This window comes from Furipterus horrens, unplaced genomic scaffold (assembly GCF_987537825.1).
Source record: "Furipterus horrens unplaced genomic scaffold, mFurHor1.1.pri manual_scaffold_9, whole genome shotgun sequence".
Lineage (NCBI taxonomy): Eukaryota > Metazoa > Chordata > Mammalia > Chiroptera > Furipteridae > Furipterus > Furipterus horrens.
In genome coordinates this window covers 24,201,984-24,226,973 of record NW_028327179.1, presented here as the reverse complement: position 1 = coordinate 24,226,973, position 24,990 = coordinate 24,201,984, and the positions used below count along the sequence as shown (strand labels likewise).

At 35.6% G+C, this 24,990-nt stretch overlaps 1 protein-coding gene across 1 annotated transcript in view; it reads right to left on the bottom strand.

Annotated features, from left to right (window-relative positions):
* Positions 1-1,697: 1,697 nt before the first annotated feature.
* Positions 1,698-24,990, bottom strand: part of THSD7A (thrombospondin type 1 domain containing 7A) — a 268,582-nt gene continuing 245,289 nt past the window's right edge. Inside the window, exons 20-29 of the mRNA XM_090286859.1 lie at positions 24,073-24,188; positions 20,254-20,371; positions 19,868-20,013; positions 19,290-19,464; positions 12,932-13,105; positions 10,083-10,178; positions 6,875-6,957; positions 6,321-6,531; positions 3,614-3,701; positions 1,698-2,895 (exon numbers count right to left, since the gene is read on the bottom strand). Of these exons, the coding sequence (XP_090142985.1) occupies positions 2,811-2,895; positions 3,614-3,701; positions 6,321-6,531; positions 6,875-6,957; positions 10,083-10,178; positions 12,932-13,105; positions 19,290-19,464; positions 19,868-20,013; positions 20,254-20,371; positions 24,073-24,188 (1,292 nt within the window). The 3' untranslated portion in view covers positions 1,698-2,810. The remainder of the gene's footprint in view (positions 2,896-3,613; positions 3,702-6,320; positions 6,532-6,874; positions 6,958-10,082; positions 10,179-12,931; positions 13,106-19,289; positions 19,465-19,867; positions 20,014-20,253; positions 20,372-24,072; positions 24,189-24,990) is intronic.

The window sequence follows — 24,990 nt, the reverse complement described above, 5'->3', positions numbered from 1 at the left end:
GCTAGCTACATTCCCCTCCTTCCAATCTTTCTAACAAGAGGCCATCCAGTATTTATTTATCTAACAATGAACTTCCAATATACTCCCTAGTGTTAGGTCACATTAAACCTAGTTTCCTGCATAGGCATTGTATTATAAAGTGTAATTGATTTATGAATAAAGTCATCTTGTGTTTTTATAACATTTTATAATTTTGATCAATTCATTCATTTAATTCTTACAATTTAGGTAGGATGATACTGATCTGCCTTCTGAATTAATGACATTTTACAGTATTATAAGTACAGTTTTAGTTGCAATAATTTTATTTTATTCAATAATTTTAAAGTTATTAGGTGGCTGTACACGTTTCATAAGGCTACTAGCTGAATTAGATTCTCTACTATTGTGGACAAGTGGAATTCGTTTTATTCAAAGAGATCAATTTTCTGGAAGACTCCTGAGTAGACATAGTGGCAATCACAGTTTTAGAGTAACAATATTATTTTTTGTCTTCCTCTTTAATATGACAGATAGAATGGAATTTGTTTTTATGCTTTTCATGATTTAGTTCCTTGGTTAAAGGTAAAATTCTCATCTTCCTGACCACTTGTTTATTTTGAAATTATTTACATTGCTTAATACAATAAATATTGAATAACAAATTAGTGTTTACTACATTTAATTCTTATTGACATATGTAGAAATCTGTTCATTTTGGGGACTGTGACATCCTAATGTGATGCATTCTATAATTTTTGCAATTACTTTAAGGAACAGCAGGGGGAGTTAAAACTCTTGTTGAAGGTAAAATACCTTCTAATCCAAACCACTTTTACAGCAACACAGCTATGTTTAAGGTAAAAATAGCTGTTACACTATTTTTCAAAGACCTTACACCTAATGTCCCCTCCTCTCCCAAAGGATGTTGCAAGTAGAAGTTGTCTGAAAGGTAGTATTGCTTTTTAATGGCACCTTTTGAATTTTCTTTTCATATGAAAGAAGTCTGCCAAGTTAGATATTATAACACTGTGCCCTTCCCAGACCTAGAGCTGTAAAAATATAGCTACTTCCAACACAGTGATACGTTTAGTGACTGTTTTTCACCTGTGAAATTAAACACTGATTTCAGTCTGAGGTACATGAATGAAAACTAAAGAAGACACAATGGAGAGTCAGCATTGAAGAATCGTCTAGACCAGCTAGTGGTCAGTAAAGCATGACCTACAAATGCGGCCTGCTGATGGTTACTGGAAAATATCCGTGCTTACTCTCGAATGTCCTGTGTGTTCTCTACGGCTGTGCTCTCTCAATGGCAGGACTGAGAAGCTGCAACACAGACGTGGCTGAAAATACTTAGCACTGGGTTCTTCACAGAAAAAGTTTGTCATGCTTGGTCTAGATATTTAATGAAGCCCAACTGCTCTTCTCTTTTAAACATTTTAACTTTCAAAATCATGAATTGAAAAGTCCACTTCAACTTTTACCAGTGAGAACGGCAAAACTATGGATTTTGAAAACATTTGATCTGAAACTTAAATAACAAATGAGGGGGAAAAAATCAACACACAATCTTGATTTCTTTCAGGTACAAAAAATCATCAATACATTATTTTCTCCATCTGCTCAAAATTAAAAAGACAACCAGCCCCCTTTTTTTCTTTTCTTTTTTTAACAAAGATAACAAATATAAAAATCTAGTCATAAACAGCCAAGTACAATTAAAAACCAACTAGAGGGATCCATCTTTCGGAGGGTCAATGAGTTTGGGACTTAAACACTGAAATTACTGCCATGCTGTTGATTTCCCAATGGCTGCAGTGATGAGGAAAGTGTATACAGCAGATGTAATAGCTAATTCCATCCTGTCGCCATCCAAAACGAACTTGACTCTCTTCAGGATACAGGATGTTGTAAATGTCTCTATGACACTCTTGGCAGAGATGTCGTCGTCCCATATGAAAAGAGGCGGTTTCTATGGCAATACTGGTTAAACGCCTTCATGCTGCACTAATATAGTGCAAAATTGTGCCTTCCATTTAGCAAAAAAGATGCAGGCAACCAGTTTGAAATTGGGGAAAGTAGAAAGTTATTGTAGTAACACAAGCAAATTAGTTTTCCAGACAATAACCACTATAAAATACTGAACTTGAGAACTCTTCTAAGACACTAGTACATGTCCAGCATTCGTACTTTGGAGAAAGACAAGAATTAAGTCTTACAAAAAAGTCATTGCCTCTGAAATGCAGGTCAGTAAAAGCTACCATCAACCACCAAGATGCTGAATTTACTCAATGGGTGTTCTGCTCAGCTTAGAGTTTATCTTTTATTCACCATTAAAATGGCTTATTAACAAGTATATAATCTGACATAATAATACGTAGCATTCAGTTGAGTATACATGATGTTATGCTTGCCTATAATATTGTAGAGATCTTGGTATAAAGTCTTCATGCTAAAACGTTGCTATGGGTTAACACACTGCGGACAGAGGCTTGCACTGGCTATCCCAAATGGCCAATTCCACCAGCATATATTAGGGATGAAAGTAAATTGCTGGTTGGTAGGTTTCATGAAAGATCACACAAAACTCAGAAGGCAGCATGTATTCAACTTAATCTTCTAGACTTCTCAGGGCTGACGGTTTCTACGTAAGTGGTATTATCTTGATATCTCCAATGGCACAGTGATTTTCACCCTTTTCTTAATGATGCTCTTTTAAAAAGGTGAAATGCATTTTAATCCACACAATTTAGATAGCTTTGTGGCCTCTGGATATCTATTGCAATACCAGGAAGCCGAAACTGGTTGCTTTCAGGAAAAGGTATATTTTACATGTCTGCATCTCCATCATAGGCTAAGGTTAAAGGTTTCAGTCGGTTGTTTTGCCTTCTTTGGGGTTTCTTTGGCTTTTTGCTGTTAAAAAAATCATTAAAATTGGGAGAAAAAAAATCAGTCTTCCATTGTAAATATTACAGTTTTAAATGAAAAAAGTTTGAAAAATATTGATAAACCTAAATTACTTAATTGCCTACACTGTCTAAATTCAAACTTAAAATTTGATTTTCTGGTATCTTTGAATTTCTCACTTTTATGCTCTGAAGAAACTTGAAACAGAACTCTTCAAATATTATATTATCATATAAAAGATTAATTATTCAAATAGAATTCCCCTGCTACTAAAAACAGAAATAACATTATAGTATAATCATTTATATTTGGCCAGAAACCTTTATAAATAATATATACTTTATAAATAATGCATGTTTAAAAAGAGAGTTAAATAAGATTAGGTATTACCATAACATCTTCCTCCGGTACTAATTAAATATAAAAATCTACAGTTCACTGTAATCATATTCTCTGGCATAACCAAGGAGAAAATACTTGAGAAGATGGCCTAGAGCAGCTCTGGCTCATCTTCAGAAACTAAATGACTCAGGTTTGGTAGCTGTTAGACTATCTAAGACTAAAGACATATTTATTTAGAACTTCAGACGTGTTAAATAAATGTGGAATGTTTATGTGAGACATTATTTTGCCATTCCTGTGTTACAGTCAATTAAAACTGTTTCCTCTAAAAACAGAAAGATTACTTATCCTCTTAGATTTTGAAATATTTATAAACACTCACCAAGCTAGATAAATCATGGAGACAATAAAGATGAGTAACACGAATGCCCCAGCTGCTACACCGTAAACCCAGGTCTTTAGTCTCCCATCTAAGAAGAATGGATATTAATCATTAATTTATATTAGTCTAGCATATAAATGAATCTTTAACTATGACCAATGGACCAGTCACATATGACTAAGTCCTTTCAAAACTCAAAATTAATTATTCCTTAAGTGTAATTAATGATTAACCCAACGCTGCTATTATGAGTTAGGTTCTCCTTCATTAAAGAGACATTATCAATGAAAATAATAAATTATATTTTCGATTTGAGTTCAGACTTCAGGTTAACATGTCTAAATTTCTTCTGCTGCTTATCTGAATTCTCCTTCAAATCCAATATCTGTATAATGCTACATGAATATTTTCTTTTGATTTTTATTGTTTTGAGATTGGCAATTATGAGAAAAGGAAAATGATACAATTTCAAAAAAGTCCCACAACTTAGAGTTGATGCAGAAGGTTATTTAAACATGAACTTCGTTACTTTAACTTTTTTTTTTCCAGATGAACTGAACATGAATATATTAAACATTTTTGGGAACTGATAATCTTTTATCTAGTTTATACTCTCATTGTCCTTTAAAGCTGATATCACAATCTCTGTTGCGAAAATAACCAAGTTTGATTAACATATAAAAGGATCTCTAAATAACTTCTTTCTACCTTTTCTATTCTAGGTATTACCTGCTTTTTGAAAGTTCCCATTATGCCATTTCACTTTTACAGACGGCCTTTATTAGCACCTGCTTTCGATAACCAAAAGAAATCTGAAGATAAGTTTCTCTTTTACGAAAAAAAGGCAAAAAGCAACAGTAGCATTCAGCGTTTGTTTTGCAGCAAGCTGTTACAAAGACAACGTCCACTACAGGCGCGAAAGTGGCCCCGCCAGGCTCCTCCCCTGGGAACCACACGCAGCACCTCAGCATCAAGCTCCTCACCGTGTGTGTGACCTGCTTGAGCAGCTGGGCTTTTTCTTGATTTACTTGTGCATCTGTTAGCAAGATGTGTCCCGAGGTATCAGAAAAGGCTAAGAGAGCTCATCAGGGTGTTACACTTAGTGTTAAACTGGATATAATAATAATTAAGTATACTTGGTATGAATTATTAGGTAATGGGGTTGCTTAATTTTTTTTCCATATAAATGAAGGGTATCTGCTTCTTTGTTTTATGGCACTTCGGCTTAAGAAAGGTTTCATAGGAACACTGTACTTTCAGATAACAATGGGAAACCTGTATATACAACCAGACAGGATAGGGACTCTTCTAACTTGGTTTTCTCATCTCATTCTAATTGAACTTCTCAGTTGTATGTTCTGAATAAACTCCAAACATAAGACACTATTAATGACTTTGCTAACTTGATTGGATCCTCACATCAATATATATTTTCTGTTGTATACGTGCAATTAAATTTATGTTAGTGCTGAAATATGACAATAATAATATTCTCTTTTTAAAAAAATACTAACTTTGATGTGAGGACACCTACTTGGATTCTTAAACAAGGTCAAGATTGCTGCTGGCCATTGGCTGATCCACTGTCTTGAACACTGAGGGAAGAGTTTCCCATGTTTACACAGACCAGTCAAGTTTGCAAAATAAAATGTTTTTTTCAAGTCATGTGGTTAAATCTGAATCACTCCAAATACTGACAATACTTAAAAAAAAAAACCCAATAATGATTCTCCAGTAAGGGGAAGTGTTTTGACTTAAGGCATTAAAAATAGATGTGCGTTAGCTATGCAAATTTCTCATGTTTCTGACACAGTTATACAGTAGTCTATGCCTGAACTTTGCCTGCAGATTTCCTTTGGTCATGAACTAGCAATCCCTCTTGGTGTGAGAAAAAGTGGCATGATCTTAGCTCTCATACAGCCATCAACTCACATTTTTAAGCCTCAGCTTATTTCTAGGCATATGTGTATGGTTAAACCCACCAGAGAGAGAAAATATACAGAATCGGAATAGCATTTCATCAGGCTTCCAAGCTTTTGCCTGTATCTGCTTCAAGTCCATTACTACACACGTTAAGAGTTGTCCAATATGACAAGGGTCTGGTCTGTCTCTGAGATGGTCTCATCTAGACAGGAAGTCTCCATCCCTCCCTCTGTGTATCTGGTGCTAATAAAGATTCTTAGATTTTGAGTTAGCCAGCTCTAAGGGCTGATAGAAACTGGTCTGGCTGCCAAGTGCCTCACCCCCAGCACAATACTGCATTACTAATGTCCTTATTTTAGGTTCAAATGATTACCACTGTGTGGTCAAATGAAAAATTCTTCAATGTCTTTATAGCTTTATTTGTTCCAGTACTGAATGATAACCCACTTTTCCCCCCTAATTAATGTTTTCATTGTTAGATTTCTTTGTTCATTGTGAAAATAATTATACTTGTAAATTTAGGACTGAGATTGAATAACTTATATGAATCCTAACATTTTTTTTCTCAGAAAAAAGTAATTTCATTCCTCTGAACTTTGAGCATGAGTGCTTTCTTCATAAAAATAGTTTAAAAATATGATATTCTATGGCAGAATCAGAACAAATGAGTTTTGGTGAAATAATAAATAGCTCATGTGAAAATGCTTGCTCAATTTTTAATCATCTGTAATTGATTAAATGTATGACTAAAGAATTCTACATCAGCGCCCTCTAGTCACTTCACCTGGCCCAAATGGCTGTAGAAACCAGGTCCTTCCCCGTCCTGCCGGGTTACTGGAGGGCTGGGTCGGGTGTACTGCCCGACTGGTTTTCACGTCTCCTCTTTTGTCCCCCACGGTGGGCATCACCACCACGGGGATCAGTGTGCACTGCTCAAGTGTACCGTTAGAAGACAGGACTTCAGTGTACCCTTCTTCACAACTGCATGTCCTCATCTGCAGGGGAATAAGAAGATTTCTACTGTGCACACAAGGTGACTTTTGAGAACATAACTGACTTGAAGAGAAGACTCGAAATGTGCAGTTTTGTGGATTTGCTACATGCAATTTCTGTCTTCACTAAATAGAAAAAAGAACACACTTTTTGTACTGCACACAAACTTAATCTAACAGTAGAAGCAAGTGCATGCAGAATTGTCTATATTGATAAAGGGATGGTCCAAAAATATAATTTTTATGACTCAAGACATGTTTTTGTTAAAGGAAAATGATTGCACAATAGGCAGTGAGGTGACAGACAAAGAAGCTGGCTTGTCTACCCTAAGGCATTCAGACCTACCTCGCTACAGTACGAGTGGGGTTGACCACATGGTGGGTGACAAGACCTGTCAGCATCAGGCTGGCGTACCACCAAGCAGCCCCCTGCAGAACAGAAAACCATGTTTGGACAAGTAGTATCTCTTGCAATGATAAAAATACACTGTTGTTACAAGCTTGTCTTGGAATCCTAAACCACTTTGGGAATCCCATAGACTTTTCTGAGGGCAGTTGACCCTGAAATATTTTTACCTAGGAGCTCGAGGCCCTTTTAATTCAGAGGAGATAGCACAATGCCTGGGACTTAGCAGGTGCTCCACAAGTGCTTGTTGGACGATCATTTTAGAGTTGCTACTTTGAAAACACTGCGTGCAACACAAGCTATTTCTGTCACGGTTCTTGAGACTAAGTCTAGCACTAAAAAGCAGATCTAATTTTCTTTTAAAATTAAAATTCTCTCTAAACTATTTAAATGAATAATTTTCATATCCCTCGGGATGTTGCTTTAATTTACGGACTACCACATCAATGTATTCTTTATAATGTATATTCTTTTTCAGAAAAACCTCTATTCCTGATAATTCAGGATTTTGGGGGGAGTAGGAAAGAAAACAAATGTAGCTACTAAGTGGTGTGCTTGCACTGTTTTAACTTGACATTGGAGCTCTCTATTGATCCTTTTCTTTTCCAGTGGAGTATCAAGTGTGCCTAAGTTGTTATATCAAGACAGGGAAGAGATGTCATAAAGAAACAATATTGGTGATATGGACGGAACTCATAGTTTCAAACCATTCTTGTTCAGTTTAACAGAATTTTAGCAAAGCAAAATTTTTCCTGTATGGGCATTGATGATCCTGTGGAATTTCTCAGAGGTGACTAGACTTAATTCTTTGCCTTAATCTCTCAATATTATAAATAAAATATTCACAGGAAAGATATTATGGAAAGCAGTTAGTCCTTGCAAGGCACTTGCAGTTAAATGGCCATATTGAAGTTATTATCATTAAACACATGAAGAAAAAGGAAAACAACAGCTTGAGTTTCTTGTAAACATAACTAATCATAATGCTAAAGCAATCCATCAAGGTAGGTAATGTGCGTTTACATACTTGTCTATTTCTCATAAAGAATCTCATACTCTCAAAATATGGGAAAGGAATGTATAGAAAGTTTAGCACAAATCATTTACACATTGGCTTTTTGGTATCAAACAGTATTAAGAAATAAATGAACTTCATACTATACTGCATTAAAAAGAAATTAAAATATGATTTCTATAGGTAAGTCTTTTAAAACCTGACTTACCTTTGCATTGGGGAATAGCCCCAATTTCAGGGGGAGAAGATATTTTAACATGTAGAAGAAGGCAGACAAATATTATTTACATTCATATTTGGGAAAAAAAAAAACATTGAAAACTAATAGGGCCCTCTGGGGAAGCTGTAAAATTCTTTCTGAATAGTTTAAAGAAGAATGTAGATACAAGTTGTCCCTCTCTATATCACGGTTCACTTATCACGGCCTCACTGTATTGCGGGATTTTAAAAAATATTATATTTAATTATTTATCGGGGATTTTTCACTATATCGCAGGATTTTGTGGTACTGTATACATGTGTTGTTAAAGTTACATAGGTTTAAGAGTGTAGAATAAATGTAAGGTTCCCACTTCATTGGGGGGGGGGGGCGTCCTAGAATGTAATACCCGCGATAAGTGAGGGAATACTGTACTTATTTTCAACTCCTGAGTTGAATGGCCCACCTCTACAATGCCTTCTGGTTCAGTAAGCCTCTGCTTTCCCTTTCACAGCTCTGTGGTCTCCCTGCCTCTTAAAGTGATGTAGTTGGAACAGATTTTTCTCCCAGAAAATAACTGAAAGTGCAAAGGGGTTCCTGGGAGGTGTCTTTTCTTCGTTATGCACGTGTCCACTGGGAGTTGCTATTATCAAGAGCTTCTTGATACAGATTTTCACGTATAATATCTTATCTTCACAAGAATACAATTTGACATCCTGCTCCAGCTTTCATAGGGAGGAAATAAGTAATTAGGTTTCAATAAATCCAGGTAATTTAAAATTCAATATAAAAATTGATGCTTTCCAAAAAGCATATTGATCCCTGCTCCTGTTATCTTACTGTATATATTACAGCTAAATTTATAAATGGATATACTCAGAGGCACCCAAATGCACATTAGGTTTTCTCCCTGTCAGAGGGTCAAAGCAATGGCAGCAAGTCAGCAGGTCACCCTGAACAGTTCACTGTCAATACTCATGCTACTGTTAAGCTATGGAGATTCTGGTAATATGATCTCACTTGTAAGAGGAATCTAATGAACAAAATAAACTAATGAGCAAACAGAACCAGTGACCTAGAATCAGGGAACAGACTGACAGCTCTAAGAGAAGGGGCCTGATTGAAAGAAGGTGAAGGGATTAGTCAAAGAACATATATGAAGGACCCATGGATGTGGACAATGGTGTGGGGATTGACTATGGAAGCGGAGGGCGGGCAAGGCGGAAGAGGACAAAGGGGGAAAATTGGGACAACTGTAATAGCACAGACAGTAAGTTATTTAAAAAAATTAATTAAGAAGAGACAATAGCTCCATGTGCTTGAGGTTGAGGTTCTAATTCAAACCTTCCTTGGAAATTTGCAGGGTGGTTCACCTCACTAAATATCAGGATCCAGGTTTTTTCCCTCTTCAAAGATATCCTTGGGATCCCTTATCTTTACTGGGCTTAGATAAGAAAACTTAATAATTGCAGATTAGAGTAGCTCTTTGGAGAAAATTTGGGTATAAAGGACACTCAAATGTTCATCATTTGGATTTCTTCTTTGGATGTATAATTCGTGTGCGAAGACAGAGTAGATGAGCTACTCAGATGCTCGGGCTGGAGATTTAGCAACAGGTCTTTCCTGTTAATTAATAAAAAACTATAAATCATAGATTTCTGAATTCAAGAGAAAGTAATCATATTCCCTTGATAATATTTTTGTTCTGTGTGTGTGTGTTGCCTTTTAAGGCACAGAAACAGATATAGTCAAAAGATTATTTTTAGCACACAATCATTGGTCACCAGACAGGTGTACAGCTCAGGTGTCTTGAATCCAACCATGTGTTGAATACTGAAAGAATATTTTTGTTTTCCCAATTATTTTCTTTAACCTATTACACATGGTGTATTACAGGAAGGCTTGCGAAGAACAAAGAGAAACTGGAGGTTTACCTGTTACATTTACACCATCCGACCTTTGACACCACACTGTTCGGGAAGAGCCTTTCCAAGCACTGGCCATCCATTTGTACTCATAACACTGTCCATCTGCCGGGACACAATAAACATTAACAGAAGCATTCTGCTGTCCACAAGGATAATCACAGTGATAGAGTATTCATTAAATATTTATAAGCAATTAAAAAGTGGTAAGTCCATCTCCAATAATTCAAATGTCAATTTATTGTCCTGAAGTTTCCATATACTACAAAATTCCAGGTATATACCTAAATCTCAACTGATTTTCCTTATCTGCTATTATACTACCTGATATAAATGTGGATTTTTAATTTAACTTTATGTTTTACTTAAAATATTATTAAATATCAAACATATAGACAAGGATGAAAAATAATTAAATAAATATATTCAATTGCCCATCATGCAATTTAACAAATATTACCATTTAGCCATATTTGCTTTAGGTCTTTTTATTTTTATTTTTATCCATTTGCTTGTTGAGTAAAAAATTAGCATAAAATTGATGTCCTATTATATTCCTTTCTGATTTGATCTCTTTCCATGTCTGTCCAGCAATACCTACTATTCTGAATATTCTTTTAATATAAATTTTCTTTTACTAAAATGCTATTCTTTTAATATAAATATACTATAAATATATATGTCCATCAATGATATAAGCTATTTTTTGTCTTAAAATTAAAAAAGCATCAAAATCTGAATCATTCTAAAACTTAATAGTCAATGTTACAGATGAAATATTTCTATGTGATTTTAATATAGATATAGTCAGTTTATTTTAACTTCTCTATAGAATTCCCTGGTACTAATTACTATAATTTATTTGGCTGTTTCCTCTAAGGGTAGACTTTTAGGTTGCTTTCAGTTTTTGCTGTTATAACAATGCCTCAATGGTCAACCTTGTGCAAGCCTTCTGGTTCTTCCTTAAGGTAAATACCTAGAAGGAAAATTTCAGGATATCACTGTAAGGATAGCTGAAACCTTACAAAAGATAGGCCATTTTTTTCCCTCTAAAAGGTGACGATTTACATACTCATCAATCAGCAGTGAATAGGGGTTATCATTGCTCTAAACCCTCACTAACCTTTATAATTAACAGATTAAACATTTTTTTTGTCAGTCTTTTGGGTGAGAGAAGCTATCTTATCATTTTAAATTGCAGTCTTTTGATTACTAAAGCTATTGAACAGTAACGAAAAGTGTTTGGGGGCATTTAGATTTCCTCTATGTGAATTGCTTATGTACAGGGTCTGACCAGAAGGTATACAGCCATGTAATATGAAAAACAGAGACATTTATTGAAGAAGATACAAGACATAAGAAACATTGTACACAGGACAATGACCCCTCAGTCCCCTTCAAAGTAGGCACCTTAGGACCTCACACAGTTCTCCCAGTCGCCATCAGCTGCCCCATCATATTTTCCTGAATTTCATCGATGGTCTCAAATCTCTTCCCTTTCAAAATTAAGTTTAGTTTTGGGAAAAGCCAGATGTCACAGGGCACCAAATCTGGGCTGTAGTGGGGCTGAGTCACCTGGGTGATTTGATGTTTCACCAAAAATTCTCAATGAGACGTGATTTTATTGATTGTCTTGTTTGTTTTCTATCTTATTGAATTTGTATAATATTTATCTGTATTGGTTACACTGTTTCTTTTTCCTTTTTAAAAAATTGAGTTCAAAATGTAGCTCATTTTAAACTCTTCTCCCTCCTAGCTAAGCATTTAAGGCTCTTCTAAATGCTACACAACATTTGGTATGTAATGCTCTAAAAGTGTGGTTTTCAGTTTTTATTTCTTTATGTGCTTAGGGGGATTTCTTTCTCAATTGTAATGTTATTGATGTCTAATTTTATTTCATTCTCATTGTGGAGTAAACAATTCTCTTTTTCTCCTTGGAAATTATTTCATTTACTGTAACGCCTGACCTTTCACTACTTCTTCACCTACCCTGTCCCAAGACATGAAATGTTTTATCTGGCAAGTTTGGGAAGATTTAGCTGACAAAGTAGATAATTCTGTTTCTTGGGTTAAGTCATCTAGACCATTTGGCTTTTATTCTAAGCATTCTACTCTAACTTTTAAGCTTTCTCTTCCACCTTTTCCTTAATAAATGTGATATTTTGGCACCTATTTGCCCTTCTGTGTTATACTTCTTCTTTTTAACACCAGTAGGAAGAAGAGGGTTGTTTGCTGAGCCTTACATTATCCACTAGATAGAAATTCTTTTGTTTTCATTTCGACTTCTTCTGTGTTCCCAAACTATGACATTTTAATGCTCTGTGATTCTTAAAAATGTCATGCATTGCTTATATTTGGTGCATGGCTCTATATGAGTGTACATATATACATACAGACATATAAATATGTATATGCAAATAGGTTTATGTCAAATTTAGAATAATTCTTACCAGTATTTTGACCTATCAATTTCTGAAAATTTAATAATAATTCATTTTTCTGTAGATTTGTAATTTTTATTTACTCTTTCTTTTGATTTAAGTACACTGAGTATATTTTTAGATTCACACACGATCAGGATTGTTACAGGTGTACAAAGAAGAAGCTCCCAATTGGCTCAACTTTCTTTAGCTCAGGAAACTGGGAGACACTTTCACAATATTGCATATCTAATTTATTAAGGGTGGCCAGACTTTTCTTCCTCTAAATCTTAAAAATGCAGAATCACACCCTCAGTTCAATTCTCACCCTTAAGTGAGATATTGGAAAATTTGCTTATTTAACAGAAAATTCTATATCTTGTGCTTTTGTTTATAAACACAAAACTAAAACAAGATTTCATGAATCTTAGTACTTACCATGACATGATTTTGTCTCTAACATCTGCTCTGGGCACAGGTGTTGATTCTCTAGTTCTTGTATAATCACTGCTCGGGAACGAACCTGTATTCCACCAAAGCCTAGGTCCTCACCGTTCACACAGGTCAGCTGACACAGGCTCCATGAAGACCAGTCCTTCAAATAACAGTCACCTGCAAAACACGGGTGTGTAGCTTATACTCTTACCCATAAAGAATAGCCAGCCAGATAAGTCATTTTATTTTTAACTCCACTGGAAATGTCTGTAGGTATGCCAGTCATACATCATATTTGTAATACTTAGATAAGTATTTGATATTTGCAAGTTTGTATGAAGCTTTATAAGCCTGTATTAATATTGTTATCTTTTGAGTGGATGTTATTGGCATGGACTCTGTGTTGTGAACTGTCGCTTGAAGGAGCTTGTCTGTGTGGTCCCCCGCCTCCTAAAAGACAACAAATGCTTGATGATAACATACTACACTTGTCATTATTATTATAAAGAGGTTTATTAAACATTTGGTATTATTCAAAGAAAATCTAAATATACATAGAACTTTTCTTCTAAATATTCATAATTTCAAAAGAGGTTGAAGTCCAAGTCTGAGAAATCTAGTGTTTATGCTTTATTCTTATTTCTTCCCAGAGGCGAGAATGAGAGGCAGCCCAAGGAGCAGCAGCAGTAGTGGCAATAATGCACAGTATTTCCTTGATCTACATCTTCAGTCCACTTTCCCTTTTTGTCCATTATTGATTGAAGAATAATATGCATGCAATATGCACATATCATAAACACACAGATAGCTGAGTTTTCATAACCTGATTATATACCTTGGGTGTAACCTTCACCCAAATCAAGCAACAGAGCATTCTCAGAATCTCAGAAACCTCCCTCATGTTATATATGGAATTATAGCATATGTACTTTTCATGTCTGGCTTCTTTCACTCATTTATGTTTGTGTGATCCATCATGTACATATGTAGCTCTAATTTGTTGATTGTTCTTGCTGTACTTTACTTTCATTGTATGAATTACATCAATTTAGATATCCATTCTACTATTAAAGTCTGTGTGCAAAGTTGTACATTTTTCCTATTATGAACACTGCTGTTGTGAACATTTTAGTACGAATCTTTTGGTGAAGTTAAATATGTGCATTTCTATTGGGTATATACCTAGAAGTGGAATTGCTGGGCCATTGTGTATCATGTGTTCAATATCAACATCTTCAACCGTTTTTGACAACAGGGAAGATATAATGCAATACACCTTTCCCATATACACTTCCATTCTTCCAGACTGACTGCCTGGTGATGCTGATCAGAGGATACAGTAAATTATGATAGACAAATCCACAAGGGCTCCTTATCACTTTAATTACTCCAGCCTTATCACATGAATAATTCATATAGCCTTATGTTATGATGAAGTTGTCTAATATTAGCAAAATATTGCCTGGATACCTGATTAATGAAAAGGCTTTTTGTGCCATAATTAAGAAATCCTAGAAAGACATGGATTATTGACTAACACATACATACAATAGTAAAGTGGAGTAATTTTTGTAGACTTTTATTTTAGTACTTCAATAATACTCTAATGTCATCCTGAAATGTAGAAAATTCTCATAAATTTTGAAAGTGTTAAGGGAAAATAAACTAGTAAGAATTCTTAAGTAGTGTGATAACATTTTAGAAATATTTTTAACCCCTAGGAAATGCTACTTTTGAGCAACTCAATTTTTAATTATTCAGGAGAAATTATTAAAATTAAGAAATTTATGTCAACATGAATATATGTAACTTCACCTCAGGGATTGCAAACTATATGGAAATAAAACATATCTTTCTGCTAGTCAGCTTTACTGCTGTGCTTATATCACTTGACATAGTGTATTTTGTAACAAAACTCAATGAATAGTTGAATGCTAATCTGTGAATTATATCATAATCACCCCCAAATAATCCATGTCAGGCTTCGGAGATTTAAATATATTTTATTTACTTATTTTTAGAGAGAAAGGGGAAGGGAAGAGAAAGAAAGGGAGAGAAACATCAATGTGTGGCTGCCTCTTGCGTGCCCCCAACTGGGGACCTGGCCCGCAACCCAGGCATGTGCCCTGACCAGGAATTGAACTGGCAACACTTGGTTCGGAGGCCAGTGCTCAATCCACTGAGCCGCACTAGCCAGGGCAGGCTTCAGAGATTTAATAACAGCAAGTGAGAGTGAGGCATTGCCTTGTAATAAACATACTTTTATATTCTGACTATGTAAACCACTGTAATAATACACTACACTATGCCTGCCAAACATATGACAATTAAGTGGAGGAAATGCATTTCCTACTTCAGTATTTTACTCTAAAGCTTGTTAGTTCACCTACTGCTCTCTTTCAAAGCCCATCTTTGAAAGAAACTACCACGAGACAACTGAAATGAATATATGGTAATTTATAGGAGAAGAGCTCTTCCCAGATTTATAACTACTTTAATTAGAATGGTGTGTTTGCCCTGTTATTATGGGATACTGAAGTCTTCCTTCACATCATTTACCACAGATTTTAATCTTATGTTTGTTTTTGTCATCATTGGATTAGCATCTCTTTCTTCCATAACACAGGAAACTCTGTGAGGGCAGGGAAGGTTGTTTCCCACTGCATCTCCAACCTTGAGCTAGTGCCTAGCCTACGATAACACTTAAAAAAGAATCAAGTACGTGATTGTGCTGCAGGGAGTATAATGAATATAAGTGGGGAGACTCCACAATAAAGCATATGCCAACACCTGGGAAGGCTTCCAGTTCTGCTCAGTGCTGGGAGTGTCACAATGATAACTATTATTGGCACTGGAGATCTGGTGTTGGACTAGGTAGGTCTTCCAACTTTTACCTTCGATCAACTTTAATTGACAATGTGGCCGTTCCACACATCAAAGCCCCAGGATTCAGTCCTTGACCCTGTCGAGTTCTTACCTGCTGCCACAGCCTCAACCTCTGTCTGCTGTGATGTCACATGATTTTATTAAATTAGATTGTGTGTGAGATCTGACCTGAAATCAGGCCAGTTGGAGGAGCAGGAAATGGAACAGGATAATTGCTGGATCAGGAAAAGGTTACTTATTGGCCATTGTGGGAATGTCTAAAAAGCAATATTTTGCCTAGCTCAGAAAGTCAAATTAAAAAAAAAGTTTTCTTAACGTTTAGTAGATGAAAACATCAGTGTGTGCAAAAACTATTCCAGATGAATATACACAGTGAGAAATGCCCTCAAACTCTTAGCATATAGTTCAAGGTACTAGGGATTATTTTATTTACTGCTCTGTTCTATTTATTCAGTTCATCTTAAAAATGAACTATAGAAACTGCCATTATCATCACCTCAAATAATTCACTTATTAAAGAATAAGTAAACTGATGAGTGAAAGGGTGGGCAACTCATGTTGTCAAGTTTTCCAGCCTCAAAGAACTTAATTCCATTAAAAATTAAAAAAAATATATATGTTATTCATCCTTAAATTTTTCATAAGTTATATCCTTTTTATATAGAAAGTCTATTTTATGCCCAGTCAGTATTTGTTTGCCAGATCATTGTTTTTACTTTTTGATATCTTATTCAAAGTACAGTATTCCCTCACTTATCGTGGGTATTATGTTCTAGACCCCCTGTCCACCCCCCGCGAAAGGTAAAAACCCACGAAGTAGGAACTTTACATTTATTTTAGTATTTATATGTATTTTAAGGCTTTATAAACCCTACCCACATACTATAAACCGTTCCCAGTCCCTTATTAAGTTTTCCCACTCCCTAATTAACCTTTTCCACACTTTTTTATAAACACTACTTATGTTCTTAAACATATTCTGTACTCTTAAGTCTACGTAACTTTAACAACATACGTATACAGTACCGCAAAATCCCATGATATAGCGAAAAATCTGTGATAACTAAATATAATATTTTTTAAAACCCCGTGATACAGTGAGGCTGCGATAAGTGAACTGCGATATAGAGAGGGACTACTGTAACACATTTCTTAAACAGATGTTCTTCTTGTCATTATTATAAGCAAATTGGGAGAATAAAAATTTTCCATTGAGGATAAGTTATAGGTAATTCGCTTTCAATTTTGTTCTCTCCTAGGCCACTAATGAGCTGTTGCCTTCATGTTCTTCTCAAGGCCATAGGCTAATAGTTGACATTGAGTTTATTTTGACCTTCTATCTACCATAAAGTTCTATGCATCAAGTCCAAATTCCTAAATATTAGCTTATCACTGTCTTCCAATTAGTTTTTTACTATTTGATAGACATTTGCTTTCCACATTGTACCGTATGCACCCCTCCTGTGCAACATTGCATCAGAATTTTTTTTCAATGTTTTCTTTTGTAGTATAATTTTTTAACTCTTGAATGATAATTTAGCTGGGGACAGAATTTTAGGTTGATGATTATTTTCCATAACATTTCAAATATAATTGGAATGGACCTGATTTACAATGGTGGTCTCATAAAATTCCAATGGAGCTGAATTTCCTGTAAGAAATGGAAGGATATATGATTTAGAATTATTTTTTTTTCTTTGGTTGGAGCAATATATGTGGGGCTTTGCAATATATTCCCTCTCACTCATAGCACCTCCATTTTGAGAACACAGATTATATCCCGAACAATCAGCTACTGACCTGTTTCAGCACAGAGGAGCCTGTACCCCTAGTGCTTTATACTCAAAGGGCTCTACATCCCTCCCAGATCTAGCCTGATGGTCTTCATTCTTGCTGTTTTTATACAAGGACACAGTCTATAGGAGCTACCTTTAAACAAGTATTATGTGCCATTAATGCTTAAGTAAAAAGCTTTCTGTGGTAGTGTGGAGCCAGTCTGCCCCTGTACTTTGGAAATAATGTAAAGTATAGATAAGTTTTACTTCTTCCACCAATTCAATGCCAGAGAGAGCCGTTTGTGCTAGATAGAGTCAATGGAACCAAAACCAAATTTCCTACATCTACCCCCTCTCCATGTTAAGCACCCTCTATTTTTATGAATACCCCAAAGTTCCTTCATCTGACCACTGCTCCAGCACACAATAGCCAAAACCACATTGCTGTGACAGTCTCCTGTGATCCTTTATGTCTCCATCCGTATTTCTTATTCCTACTGACCCTCAGGCCACCATTCGCTCCCTGCTGACAGCCACTATTATGGGGATCTACACCTTGCCCAGCCAGTTTCTCCTCGATATTTTCAATCAGTTCAGCCCATATCCCTGTTTATGAAGCAGCACTGACAGTTACAACAATCTATATTTGATCTATATTTGAGGAAGCAAGGAGAGGGCTTGTGGGACAGTGTTTATAAAGGCTACAGTAGTGGACAGTAATGCCCTAGGCCTTGACACTCACTCACTAACTCACCCAGAGCAATTTCCAGTCCTGCAAGCTCCTTTTACGGTAAGTGCACTATATAAGTATACAGTTTTTAACTTTTTATACTGTACTTTTACTGTACCTTTTTGATGTTTAGATACACAGATACTATTGTGTTACAATTTCCTCTGCAATGTGTTGTACAGGCTTACAGCCTAGAAGCAGTAAGCTATACCGTATAGCCTAGCTGTGTAGAAGGCTATGCCATCTAGGTTTCTGTAAGTGCACGCTCCGATGTTCACATGACAAAATCTCCTAATGATGCATTTCTCAGAAGTATCCCTATAGTTAAGTGACACATGACTGTATATTCCATTGCCATTTGGATTTCATTGTAACTGAGAAGAACTCTGTTGTAATTCTAATTTTGTCTTCCAAAAGCAGCAGGTAATCTGTTTTTCTTTTTTCCCTGAATGCTTTAATAATTCTGTTTTTCAGTGCTTTCTGCCTTAACTACAATGTATCTAGTTATGAATTCATTGTTGATTATATTTAAGACCCAGAGTAAGCTTTCATTATAAGGATTTCAATTTTTCTTTCATTATTATGTGTCTAAATGCTGCCTCTCTCTTATTTTCTATTATTTTCTTCTAGACATCCTAAAAAGATGTATGTTGTATCCTTATTTTCTCAAATTTCCTTTTATACTTTCCCTGTTAAACATGAGCCTCAGGCCTTAATTGTCATCCTCTGCAGGTATTAAAACCTGTGTGTGCCAACAACGGCCACATGGGAGACCTGGACTCAGCCCACCTGGCAGAAGATGCGGTGACCCCCATTCATCCACACCATAGTGTCTGGCTCTTGGCGCAGGTATTACTGAATGAGAGGACTGCAGACACCCCTTATCTTAAACTATACATGCAACCCCTTCTCTACCCTGGTCCTGGTAAGAAAAATGATCAAAATATAAATCATGTTTTGCTGTTGTTACCTGGGCAAGGCTGGGTGCAGGTTTCTTCTAAGACCACTTTTTTATTACCATCTATAATGGGCTCTACATCAGTACAGAATTCTTCATCCACCACCTGGCTGAAATCATCAGCTGACCCATCACTCACTACACAAGAAATGTTTCTTGTTCTGGTCCCTTCTCCACACTGGGCATCCTGGATTGAAGAAAGAAATAACTAATTAGGAAAAGAAAAATAACTCATTAGTGAGCTCATCACTTACAGTCATCTCTGCATCATTGATTTTGATTTATGAGCAGTTAAAGAAGCATTGGAAACTCTAGGGAAGTCCTCCAGGAGCACACAATTAACAATTTATTTGTTTTCTAGCTCAAGACAGGCAAATAAATTTTCATTAAAATGAATCAGTCTCCAAATGATTTTTAAAATACAGGACAGAGAATGCTTGTTGTCAAAACTAATTAAACTAGTTGTGAAATAGCTAGGCACTTAAAATCTTGAAGAGGAAACATGCCATGTGTAAGCTCTGCAAAATAATTTTGAAACTAAGTGCACACAAAGAACGCACATTTCCATTCAACTTCTTGAGATTTGATACCTGCACTTGACATGGAGACCACTGGCCATATTGCCACCGATAACAGGGCTTTACTGGGCAAGGCTTGGACTGTTCCATCAGGACAGGGCACGGTCTCCCATCACCCTGAAAGGGCTGGGTAACTGTTCGTCTTCGGATCATTTTTCCTTTAAGAGATACAAAGGGATGCAGCTTTAGTGAGATGTTACAGTTGCGCAAGCATATATCATTGGGAGAAGGTATCACACACAATTCTCCTGAGGACAAATATGTCTCAAATGTTTTGGAAAGAAAGATACCCTGAATCAACCTCACTGAAGATTATTTGATGTGACTGAAAGCAAGATGGACATTTTATTTCACATTCTTTGACCATCAGCCTAATGCTAATTAATGTACAAACTAACCTGTGAGGCCACATGTTTGCGAACATTCTGACCAAGCGGACCACTCAGAAAGCTGGCAGTTAACGGGGCATTCCACCATGCAGGTTGTGTTCATCTGCCAGGTCTTCTCAAGGCCCAGCTGAAAAGACAGAGGAGCATCTGTTTGTATTGACATAAAGGCATGGCAATATGTATGATTGATGGAAGAAGGAGGGAGAAAGGAAAAGATAGGAGTGGGGATGAGAGGAAAGTAAAGGAGAGGGAAAGAATAAGCAAGACGAATAAAAAGATATCTGGAAGAAAAACATGCAAACTGTTAAAAACATAAGGTGGATCAACCCAGGAGAGTGGGAGCCAAGGGCACGGGAGAATGGAGGAGCCTGTTTACTCAATATACTTATGTAGGGTTGAATTTCTTAAATATGCAATAAATAAAAGTAGATTTAATCTCCAAATAGGTTGAGTTTCTCTAAGTGAGGAACAATTAAGCATGATCACTTTCCATTAGCTAAAAACCAAGAATGTCATTAATATAAAGATCTGTAATTATACCTTTGGGATTTTACTCATTTTTATATATGCATATTAAACTGAAAGGCAAATGGGAAAAGGTTTTAAAGACAAATTGCCACTCAAAACTAATGACATAATATGTTGTAATAATATATCAGTCTTTAAGTATGTTATCTTTTTAAAAGAAAACCCGAGTCACTTGAATTTTTTGATTATTAATATTTGATATATATATATTTTAGAATTTATGTATTTGTTTGTTTATTTATTTATTTTTAGAGAGAGGGGAAAGGAGAAAGAGAGGGAGAGAAACATCACTGTGTGGTTGCCTCTCACTCGAGCCCCTAACTGGGGACCTGACGTGCAGCCTAGTCATGTGCCTGACTGGGAATCGAACCAGCGACACTTTGCTCACAGGCTGACGCTCAATCCACTGAGCTACACCAGCCAGGTCTCACAAAAATTTTTCTTCTAAAACTGATCTGCGAGGCTAACTTTGATATAATTGAGTTATTTTAGTGTTAGTCTCTCATCAGATAATAATGTTGTGCCATTGTACTGACATTGAGTTTCAATACTTATGTATTCTTCTTTTAAAATACAAGATGAAATTTCAAACTCATCTACTATATATGCAAACATTTAAAAAGTCTAAGGTACAACAGCAGCATTGAAATAGAAAAATTTAAGAGCATGTTAGGAGAATATAATTTCTTAAATTGGTAATCCCTGGGATTTTCAAGACCTTTTTTATTTTTACATGAAAGATAAGTTTATGGTATTTACTTTGTATATTAGAAGATGGCAAAAGAAAAATAATTTCTTAAATGCTGTGGTTCAAGTATAGCTCTTGGCTCTAAGTTTCCCACTAAGAGAAGATCAGAGAAATAATCTGTGTACTACATCTCTCTGCATGTACTCCTATATGTTCTCCACCACTACTACCTGACAAAGATGAGTGTATTTAGTATGAACATTTTTACTATGTCACTATGGAAAGTCTCATAGTCACTTAAAGCCATGGGAGGTTGGATATTAGAGTCTTAAGGTGATATGAAAAATAATGTGATATATTTAGGGTAGATAATAGTTTCATAGAGAGAGGGTTTGAAACACAGAATTGAGTTACTACTAACTTATATATTATAAAGGATGTCTGTTAACAGATACTCTGGATATCCAATACTGAGACCTTTTAGCACTGTACTATTTTCCTTACATTTATTATCTCTTTTTTTCTTCTTTCTTTCTTTCTCTCTTTCTATTTCTTTCTTTATTTCTTTCTTTCTTTCTTCTTTCTTCCTTCCTTCCTTCCTTCCTTCCTTCCTTCCTTCCTTCCTTTATCACCTATCATATTTCTATCTATCACCACCATCTATAAAACCACATGCTCAGGGATCAATAAATAGGAAAGAAGAAATCAATTACTAGGTATTGTCAGGTGAGTAAATGTCTGAAAAACATCAAAGACAGAAATACTGTATAAATACTGGATGGCTTTAACCCCAATTTTTCTCTTAGTTGGGTAGTAATGCCACCTTCCTTCTCGGCAGTTAGAGAAACAGCAAGAGTCAGCTACTGCTCTTGCACTGAATGCAGGGCTTACACATGTATTATTAGTAGGCAGGCAATCACTCCATTGTTAAAAAGATAGCCAGCTTTTCTCAGGGCTATTATTTAATCATACTGCTTCCATGGGGATGGATAAAATGGGATGAATTGTTTTAAGTCAATTCCTGCAGAGAATAGTACTGTTCTCCCTGGACACAGTGTTTACTAGACAGTTATGATTTAAATGCCTAATTGTCATTGCAGTGCTCAAACATAATAATATTTCTACATAGAGTAAATTTATCTAGTCTCCTGGATACTTAAAATTAGTTATTTTTCAAGTTTTTATTCAAATTTTATTTAAGAAATAAAAGATGCTCTTTGTATCTTTGTCCTGCCATCATATGAGCTATTCTAAAATTGGTCTTTTATGATTGGGTTTGGATTTCAAAAAGCTATAGAGCTATCATTGTGTATTTCATTCTGACTCAGGAGGGCACTGATATGTGAATTTTCAAGACAAGAGACATATTAATCAACTAGAAGTAGATCACAGAAAGCTCTCCAGCTATTGTGTGACTATAATAATATTCATTAATAATAATGTTACTTTTATAATGGGCATATTACTTCTATGTTATTAGCTTCAATATTGATTCAGGTATAAAATTTCTAATTAAATTGAAAGTATGAATGGACTAAGTTATGTTATAGGATGATAATGAGAGAAATTTATTAACTAAACAACTTGTCGTCAGCACATTTGGGAGCTCTGTTCACATGTTCACATGGACAGGGATATAAGGAAATTAAGTTAGGTCTACATGATAGAGATATAAAATAGATTAACATATTTTTATCTTGAGTCTTCCATCAGAGTTGGAACAATTTACCAGGGGATTATAATAAGTGCCAGGATATGCAGACAGAAGTCATGGTCATCATGTCTATTGAACCCAAATGAGTTTTTAAGCTCTTCCTGTGTGTTTTAGATCTATTGAGGCTTCTGTTCATTTTGGTTCATGTTTAACCCAGTGGGTCTCAGACCTAGAAGGAGTCAAAACCTGTCAGGAATGCAAGTACCCTTTTGGTTTGGAAATCAGACAAAAATAATTAAAACATGAAGTGTAGTTTCATGAAAACTAAGAAAGGACAACAACTGTTTCCTCACATTTCATAAGGTCATATCTAGAAATGATAATATTACTTTTGTAAAGTGATGATTAAGAATTACAATTCTTTGTACCCGAAAGATACCAATGGCAGACTCCATTCCTTTGTTTGAATTTCAAGCTTCCTCTTATCCACACCTGAGTACTTAAGACTCTCACAGCTGGGGATTTGATCCTAATATCAAAATCTGCTACAAAACCACGTGTGATCAATGTTTAGCAACAGAGAGAATGAATGATGGATCTTGGCAGGAGTCCCAGGCAACACAAAATTCAAATGAAATTACAAAGATGATGAGTAGTCTGATTAAGATTTATTGCCTATATTCACCTTGATTACTTATTGTTCCCTAAGCATTTCTGTCAGAAAAGGATAATAAGCATACCTTTGGGTTCCAAGCAGAACAAAATACAGGAAATTATGTTTAGAAATCAGTAGTGTTGGACAGTGTCTCTTTTCAAGAAGGTGCTTAACAGCCTCTGAATAGTGCAGAAAATCATCTGCTGGCAATGAGCTGATGGAGCTCAGGTCACCTGGCTCAGCATGAATTGAAATTATTGGGAAAGAAATCACGCACAAAGATATAACACAGCATCCCCTCACCTCTTCACAATATTTCAGGTCAACTGACTTGCCATCGCTTCGAACACAGTCCAACATCCTTGTTTTAATGCCATTTCCACAAACTGCCTTTTCACTCAGCTGACATGTACTCCAATCTGAAAGGAAGGGAGCCCATCAGAACACAAGGCCATAGAAGACACAGCTTTCAAATGGAACTGGGATGGCCTGAATTCCATATTTAATTCACAACTGCTTCCTAAGCTGCACAATCAATCATCCCACATGCAGAGCATATGGGTCCTGGCTTCGAACATTTCAGGACTCAGATGGAATTACTGGGGCTGCACAGAGCCACAGGGATTATTCTGGAAGGCAGATGTCCATTTGACAGTCTTGACAGCCATTTGCTGACACTGTGAAAATGGCTTTGGCCTGCAGACCAAATGTCACTTAAAAACTTTTTTCCTAATTAGAGCAGAAATTTCAATTTTAACATTATTTTTGTTTTAGCAAATTAATAATAATTTTAATGGATAGCACTTTAACTGTGTTATGTTCAAATAAAACACCATATGCCACTTACTTCAATTCTTAGAATGTTTTAAAATGTGCACTTATTTATTGCAAAATCATTTTGCTCTTATTTAATTCTATTTCATGTCTTTCCCAAAATAATTTTCATTTTTTTTTTTTTTTAGAGTAGCATAGTTTATCTCAGAGAACCATGGTTTCCTTATGTCATCAAAGAAAACTGAAGAGAAAAATCAAAAGAAACAAAAGCCGGCCTGACTGCTGTGTATCATTTTACAGTTTCTATAGTTTATATCACTTTGGATATTACTTGAAAAAATTCCAAAATAAGCTTCAGCGTTTCCCCATCAATATAAACCAAAAAACTCTTCTTTCCCAGAGTATGTGCCTTGATGGTAGGAGGTGAGGTTTAGGGAAAACACATAG